The following is a 9,128-nucleotide window of genomic DNA, read 5'->3' as shown; positions in this document are numbered from 1 at the left end:
GCTTGTTCTTGCCTCTGTGTCTGCGTGTGCGTGTGTGCTTAATCTAGCCTCTGCGTCCGTGCTGCTTTTTGCCACTGTGTCTGTGTGTCCGTACCGCTTTTTGCCTCTGTGTCTGCGTGCGTGCTTGTTCTTGATTCTGTGTCTGCGTGTGCGTGTGTGCTTAATCTAGCATCTGTGTCCGTGCTGCTTTTTGCCTCTGTGTCTGTGTGTCCGTTCCTGTTCTTACCTCTGTGTGTGTGTACGTGCTTGTTCTTGCCTCTGTGTCTGCGTGTGCGTGTGTGCTTCTTCTTAACTCTGTGTCTGCGTGTGCGTGTGTGCTTGTTCTTGCCTCTGTGTGACCCGGAAATGAAAAGCCAAAAAATATACGGAAATGGGTTTAAAACAATGTGTAGGAAATGATTATGAAAAAAAAAAAAGGTGCACAAAGCAATAAGAGGGTGGGGAAAGGACTTCGGAAAATTCACAAGATCCGAATTTCGTGGGTCAAGATGTAGGGGTTAATGTTTAGTTTGGAGAAGGTTATGTATTTAACGTTATATTGTAAGCATGCAAGGTAAAAAGAAAAGTTCATTTCGACCTGTAAGTGTGTACACGTTCTCGTAGTAGTAACCCACAGATAAAGATAGAATGATGTTATAAGAGAAAAGAAATTCAGTTAATAAAAGTTATAGAATCGAGGGATTTTTGTGTCTCATAACTTTCTTTCTCCTTTTGTCCCCTAATGGTTGCTGTCACTGCGTTTTCACCTACTCCCTTCTTCGATAATAGAATTCGTTGGAAGTCTGTGATATCTATTCTAGCTATTGCTGAAATGGAAGAGGTTAGAAGGGTCAAGTGGCGAAGGCATTCTATTGCTTAGCTAAGGCATCTGGCAAATTTAACTGCTGTCACAGAAAAACTATTGTTTTCACATAAGAAAAGATCTTTTGAAGTGTTAATTGAAATTTGGCTATCTTTTTTTAAGAAATGCACTTTTGAAGGAGAGGTGCTAAAGTACATCAACCCCTTTCTTCACACGTATTTTAAGATGACATTTTATAGAGTGTGGATTACATAAGAATGAAAAATCAAAGAACTTTGAAAACGAAGTGGTAACAAACCATTTTAGTCAATGTGTATTAAAACAATATCTTATACATACCTACTAAAATGACTGGATATATAGATCACAGGATGTATAAGACCTACGCTGCAAAACAGTTTTGTTCTTTAGCAATTTTTCACACCAACATTTTAAGTGCTTAACAAGTAGACTTCGATTTCTTGTGGAGAGAGAGAAGGAGAGAGTGAATGAGCAAAGGTATGTTTTGTCTTCACACCCTGAACTGCTTTATCTACCAACGTACTGTCAATTTGAATAGCTGGTCCCTCTGTTGGGGACCAGCGATGACAGTTACTTGTGGATATATGCATAACTGGAAGGACAAATCCCTCTTTGGCTTTAGTTAATATGTATATATCCGTGTACACTGTGGGTACATAAATGAGCTATCCATGGCTCCAATTGATGTTTTACTATTTAAACGAGGTAGGACCACTAATGATAAAGGAATATGATGATGAAAACACAAGAAAGACCAAATCAATGTCACTTAAAATTTTTATTCATTATTCCCATTCTTTTCTTCTCTCCCAACAAATTCCTCAAAAGTCCAGCACTATCCCTCTCTCTCTTTCGGAGAGGCACAAGCACATACACAGACATGTACACACATGGCATTAACTTCCGCCTACCAAATTCAATCACAAAGCTTCGGTCGGCCCGGGGTTATAGCAAAAGACACTCGCCCAAGATGCCACGCGATGCGACTGAACCTGAAACCTTGTAGCTGGGAAGCAAGCTTCTTAACCACACAGCCATCTCTTCAAAAATCAAAGTCATCGCTGTGTTGATATATTTGGATATATACATGATACTAAAGTTGATATTCATGAATTTCATGTTGACGTTCATGAAACTGAAGTTGATAACATCAACCTTGAGGAGGAATAAAGCCTGTCTTTTAGCAGACAAAATATTCATACTTGTTGCTATTTTGTAATAAATTTTGATATTGATTCTGTTACACCTGTGTATGAATAGTCAAATGTCTACTTAAGTTACCTTTTTGAGGGAATGATTTACCACAGTTGTCACAATGATATGGCTTCTCTCCTGTATGGTCACGTTTGTGAATAGTCAACTGACTATGTCCAGAGAATGATTTACCGCAGATATCACAATGATATGGCTTCTCTCCTGTATGTGTACGTTTGTGCTTAGTTAAGTAATTACTATCAAAGAATGATTTACCACAGATATCACAATGGTATGGTCTTTCTCCAGTATGAATACGTTTGTGACGAGTCAAATGACTACTTTCAGAATATGATTTACCACAGATGTCACAATGATACTGTTTCTCTCCTGTATGAGTAAGTTTGTGTCTTGTCAACGTATAACTTTGAGAGAATGATTTACCACAGATATCGCAATGATATGGCTTCTCTCCTGTATGTGTAAGTTTGTGTTTAGTCAAATGACCATTTTGAGAAAATGATTTACCACAAATATCACAACGATATGGCTTCTCTCCTGTATGAACACCTTTGTGAATAGTCAACTGACTATTATAAGAATATGATAAACCACAGATATTACAATGATATGGCTTCTCTCCTGTATGTGTAAGATTGTGTTTAGTCAAATGACCACTTTGAGAGAATGATTTACCACAGATATCACAACGATATAGCTTCTCTCTTGTATGCGTAAAATTGTGTTTAGTCAAGGTACTAGTTAGAGAGAATGATTTACCACAAATATCACAATGATATGGCTTCTCTCCTGTATGTCTACGTCTGTGCTTAGTTAAGTCACTACTTTCAAAGAATGATTTACCACAGATATCACAATGATATGGCTTCTCTCCTGTATGTCTACGTTTGTGCTTAGTTAAGTAAATACTATCACAGAATGATTTACCAGAAATATCACAACGATATGGCTTCTCTGCTGTATGTCTAAGCTTGTGTCTAGTCAACGTAGAACTCTCAGAGAATGATTTACCACAAATGTCACAATGATATGGCTTCTCTCCTGTATGAACACCTTTGTGAATAGTCAACTGACTATTACAATTGTATGATTTACCACAGATTTCACAATGGTATGGTTTCTCACCTGTATGTGTAAGTTTGTGTTTCGTCAAGTTACTAGTTAGAGAGAATGATTTACCACAAATATCACAATGATAGGGCTTCACTCCTGCATGCGTAACTTTGTGTTTCGTCAAGGTACTAGTTAGAGAGAATGATTTACCACATATATCACAATGATAGGGCTTCTCTCCCGTATGTGTGCGAATGTGCTTAGTTAAGTAACTACTATGAGAGAATGATTTATCACAGGTATTGCAATGATATGGTCTTTCTTCAGTATGAATACGTTTGTGGCCAGTCAAATGACGACTTTCAGCGAATGATTTATCACAAATATCACAATGATATGGCTTCTCACCTGTATGTCTACGTTTGTGCTTAGTTCAGTAACTACTACGAGAGAATGATTTACCACAGACATCGCAATGATACGACTTCTCTCCTGTATGTGTATCTTTGTGTGCTGTCACGGCACCACTATGACAGAATGACGGTTTCTCACCTGTATTGGGGTTTTTCCCTTGAGTTAAATCATTCATCATGGGAGGGGAATTTCTCATACATATCACAAAGATAGTGCTTATTTCATTTCTAAGAGTTTGTTTGTGTTCAGTTGTGTCGCTATTTTCAGGGAGTAATTGAATGCCGTTTCTTTCCTCTGAGATCTTGTTTAATATGTAAATCAGGAGGTGAAGACTATCCACGCCTTTGTAAAGTTATCCAAGCTTAATTAACCTGTAAAGCAATCACCTCCTCTATATTGCAGACAGCAAAGACTTGAAATTGTTGCTGCTAATTCCATCGTCCAGAAGAAATATTTCGCAGTATTTTGTCATAGACTTTCTTCATATAAAGAGGTTGACGTATTGATGAATGCTCCTTATAAATATATCGTCTTCCTTTAGTCAATAAAAGTTGATGAAAATATCAAAGTCACATCTGAATGAAGAAATTTCTTTTCTGTCAACAGGATGTGATATTCTGAAATAGAAAAAGAAACTAAGATAAAGACAGTTAAATGACATAACAAATCAAGATTGCAAATATTCTTTTCTACTCTACTAACAAGGCCCAAAATTTGTGGGGAGGGGCGAGACAATTAGATCGACTCCTGTATGAAACTGGTACTCAGTTTATCGACCTCGTAAAGATGAACATAAAGACAGCGGAGACTGTCATTTATTTAATGTCAATGTTTCCAGTGGTCAGAATCCATTGAAGCATGGAAAGATTTACTGCCTGACACGAAACTGTGCCGATGGCACGTAATAAGCAGCATTTGAGTGTGGTTGACTAGGCAGCAGAAAACGAACGGTTGTTTCCGTGATGACTCGACGGTTCACTTCGGATATCTCCGTGACCTTCGTTACGGCTGCTAAAACGGGAGGAGGAGAAGAAAGCTAACGGGTTGTGTGTGCGTGCCTGTTCTTGTCTGTGTGTGGGCGTACTTGTTCTTGCCTCTGTGTCTGTGTGTCCGTTCCTGTTCTTACATCTGTGTCTGTGTCAGTGCTTGTTCTTGCCTCTGTGTCTGCGTGTGCGTGTGTGCTTAATCTAGCCTCTGCGTCCGTGCTGCTTTTTGCCACTGTGTCTGTGTGTCCGTACCGCTTTTTGCCTCTGTGTCTGCGTGCGTGCTTGTTCTTGATTCTGTGTCTGCGTGTGCGTGTGTGCTTAATCTAGCATCTGTGTCCGTGCTGCTTTTTGCCTCTGTGTCTGTGTGTCCGTTCCTGTTCTTACCTCTGTGTGTGTGTACGTGCTTGTTCTTGCCTCTGTGTCTGCGTGTGCGTGTGTGCTTCTTCTTAACTCTGTGTCTGCGTGTGCGTGTGTGCTTGTTCTTGCCTCTGTGTGACCCGGAAATGAAAAGCCAAAAAATATACGGAAATGGGTTTAAAACAATGTGTAGGAAATGATTATGAAAAAAAAAAAAGGTGCACAAAGCAATAAGAGGGTGGGGAAAGGACTTCGGAAAATTCACAAGATCCGAATTTCGTGGGTCAAGATGTAGGGGTTAATGTTTAGTTTGGAGAAGGTTATGTATTTAACGTTATATTGTAAGCATGCAAGGTAAAAAGAAAAGTTCATTTCGACCTGTAAGTGTGTACACGTTCTCGTAGTAGTAACCCACAGATAAAGATAGAATGATGTTATAAGAGAAAAGAAATTCAGTTAATAAAAGTTATAGAATCGAGGGATTTTTGTGTCTCATAACTTTCTTTCTCCTTTTGTCCCCTAATGGTTGCTGTCACTGCGTTTTCACCTACTCCCTTCTTCGATAATAGAATTCGTTGGAAGTCTGTGATATCTATTCTAGCTATTGCTGAAATGGAAGAGGTTAGAAGGGTCAAGTGGCGAAGGCATTCTATTGCTTAGCTAAGGCATCTGGCAAATTTAACTGCTGTCACAGAAAAACTATTGTTTTCACATAAGAAAAGATCTTTTGAAGTGTTAATTGAAATTTGGCTATCTTTTTTTAAGAAATGCACTTTTGAAGGAGAGGTGCTAAAGTACATCAACCCCTTTCTTCACACGTATTTTAAGATGACATTTTATAGAGTGTGGATTACATAAGAATGAAAAATCAAAGAACTTTGAAAACGAAGTGGTAACAAACCATTTTAGTCAATGTGTATTAAAACAATATCTTATACATACCTACTAAAATGACTGGATATATAGATCACAGGATGTATAAGACCTACGCTGCAAAACAGTTTTGTTCTTTAGCAATTTTTCACACCAACATTTTAAGTGCTTAACAAGTAGACTTCGATTTCTTGTGGAGAGAGAGAAGGAGAGAGTGAATGAGCAAAGGTATGTTTTGTCTTCACACCCTGAACTGCTTTATCTACCAACGTACTGTCAATTTGAATAGCTGGTCCCTCTGTTGGGGACCAGCGATGACAGTTACTTGTGGATATATGCATAACTGGAAGGACAAATCCCTCTTTGGCTTTAGTTAATATGTATATATCCGTGTACACTGTGGGTACATAAATGAGCTATCCATGGCTCCAATTGATGTTTTACTATTTAAACGAGGTAGGACCACTAAGGATAAAGGAATATGATGATGAAAACACAAGAAAGACCAAATCAATGTCACTTAAAATTTTTATTCATTATTCCCATTCTTTTCTTCTCTCCCAACAAATTCCTCAAAAGTCCAGCACTATCCCTCTCTCTCTTTCGGAGAGGCACAAGCACATACACAGACATGTACACACATGGCATTAACTTCCGCCTACCAAATTCAATCACAAAGCTTCGGTCGGCCCGGGGTTATAGCAAAAGACACTCGCCCAAGATGCCACGCGATGCGACTGAACCTGAAACCTTGTAGCTGGGAAGCAAGCTTCTTAACCACACAGCCATCTCTTCAAAAATCAAAGTCATCGCTGTGTTGATATATTTGGATATATACATGATACTAAAGTTGATATTCATGAATTTCATGTTGACGTTCATGAAACTGAAGTTGATAACATCAACCTTGAGGAGGAATAAAGCCTGTCTTTTAGCAGACAAAATATTCATACTTGTTGCTATTTTGTAATAAATTTTGATATTGATTCTGTTACACCTGTGTATGAATAGTCAAATGTCTACTTAAGTTACCTTTTTGAGGGAATGATTTACCACAGTTGTCACAATGATATGGCTTCTCTCCTGTATGGTCACGTTTGTGAATAGTCAACTGACTATGTCCAGAGAATGATTTACCGCAGATATCACAATGATATGGCTTCTCTCCTGTATGTGTACGTTTGTGCTTAGTTAAGTAATTACTATCAAAGAATGATTTACCACAGATATCACAATGGTATGGTCTTTCTCCAGTATGAATACGTTTGTGACGAGTCAAATGACTACTTTCAGAATATGATTTACCACAGATGTCACAATGATACTGTTTCTCTCCTGTATGAGTAAGTTTGTGTCTTGTCAACGTATAACTTTGAGAGAATGATTTACCACAGATATCGCAATGATATGGCTTCTCTCCTGTATGTGTAAGTTTGTGTTTAGTCAAATGACCATTTTGAGAAAATGATTTACCACAAATATCACAACGATATGGCTTCTCTCCTGTATGAACACCTTTGTGAATAGTCAACTGACTATTATAAGAATATGATAAACCACAGATATTACAATGATATGGCTTCTCTCCTGTATGTGTAAGATTGTGTTTAGTCAAATGACCACTTTGAGAGAATGATTTACCACAGATATCACAACGATATAGCTTCTCTCTTGTATGCGTAAAATTGTGTTTAGTCAAGGTACTAGTTAGAGAGAATGATTTACCACAAATATCACAATGATATGGCTTCTCTCCTGTATGTCTACGTCTGTGCTTAGTTAAGTCACTACTTTCAAAGAATGATTTACCACAGATATCACAATGATATGGCTTCTCTCCTGTATGTCTACGTTTGTGCTTAGTTAAGTAAATACTATCACAGAATGATTTACCAGAAATATCACAACGATATGGCTTCTCTGCTGTATGTCTAAGCTTGTGTCTAGTCAACGTAGAACTCTCAGAGAATGATTTACCACAAATGTCACAATGATATGGCTTCTCTCCTGTATGAACACCTTTGTGAATAGTCAACTGACTATTACAATTGTATGATTTACCACAGATTTCACAATGGTATGGTTTCTCACCTGTATGTGTAAGTTTGTGTTTCGTCAAGTTACTAGTTAGAGAGAATGATTTACCACAAATATCACAATGATAGGGCTTCACTCCTGCATGCGTAACTTTGTGTTTCGTCAAGGTACTAGTTAGAGAGAATGATTTACCACATATATCACAATGATAGGGCTTCTCTCCCGTATGTGTGCGAATGTGCTTAGTTAAGTAACTACTATGAGAGAATGATTTATCACAGGTATTGCAATGATATGGTCTTTCTTCAGTATGAATACGTTTGTGGCCAGTCAAATGACGACTTTCAGCGAATGATTTATCACAAATATCACAATGATATGGCTTCTCACCTGTATGTCTACGTTTGTGCTTAGTTCAGTAACTACTACGAGAGAATGATTTACCACAGACATCGCAATGATACGACTTCTCTCCTGTATGTGTATCTTTGTGTGCTGTCACGGCACCACTATGACAGAATGACGGTTTCTCACCTGTATTGGGGTTTTTCCCTTGAGTTAAATCATTCATCATGGGAGGGGAATTTCTCATACATATCACAAAGATAGTGCTTATTTCATTTCTAAGAGTTTGTTTGTGTTCAGTTGTGTCGCTATTTTCAGGGAGTAATTGAATGCCGTTTCTTTCCTCTGAGATCTTGTTTAATATGTAAATCAGGAGGTGAAGACTATCCACGCCTTTGTAAAGTTATCCAAGCTTAATTAACCTGTAAAGCAATCACCTCCTCTATATTGCAGACAGCAAAGACTTGAAATTGTTGCTGCTAATTCCATCGTCCAGAAGAAATATTTCGCAGTATTTTGTCATAGACTTTCTTCATATAAAGAGGTTGACGTATTGATGAATGCTCCTTATAAATATATCGTCTTCCTTTAGTCAATAAAAGTTGATGAAAATATCAAAGGCACATCTGAATGAAGAAATTTCTTTTCTGTCAACAGGATGTGATATTCTGAAATAGAAAAAGAAACTAAGATAAAGACAGTTAAATGACATAACAAATCAAGATTGCAAATATTCTTTTCTACTCTACTAACAAGGCCCAAAATTTGTGGGGAGGGGCGAGACAATTAGATCGACTCCTGTATGAAACTGGTACTCAGTTTATCGACCTCGTAAAGATGAACATAAAGACAGCGGAGACTGTCATTTATTTAATGTCAATGTTTCCAGTGGTCAGAATCCATTGAAGCATGGAAAGATTTACTGCCTGACACGAAACTGTGCCGATGGCACGTAATAAGCAGCATTTGAGTGTGGTTGACTAGGCAGCAGAAGACGAACGGTTGTTTCCGTGACGACTCGACGG

The 9,128-nt window shown here is 38.0% G+C and overlaps 1 protein-coding gene across 1 annotated transcript; it reads right to left on the bottom strand.

Moving 5' to 3' along the window:
• Window positions 1-1,951: 1,951 nt before the first annotated feature.
• LOC149129246 (uncharacterized) lies at window positions 1,952-8,170 on the bottom strand (the record flags this gene model as incomplete). The annotated part of the gene is given in 2 exon segments (XM_089346671.1): window positions 1,952-3,601; window positions 6,739-8,170. Coding segments are annotated over 2 exon segments (2,970 nt in total), but the record flags the coding sequence as incomplete, so codon positions are not given.
• Between the last annotated feature and the right edge of the window lie 958 nt (window positions 8,171-9,128).

This window comes from Octopus bimaculoides, unplaced genomic scaffold (assembly GCF_046866305.1).
Source record: "Octopus bimaculoides isolate indiv1 unplaced genomic scaffold, ASM4686630v1 contig88, whole genome shotgun sequence".
NCBI lineage: Eukaryota > Metazoa > Mollusca > Cephalopoda > Octopoda > Octopodidae > Octopus > Octopus bimaculoides.
The sequence above is the reverse complement of the archived record's forward strand: the minus strand, read 5'-3'. Positions and strand labels throughout refer to the sequence as shown.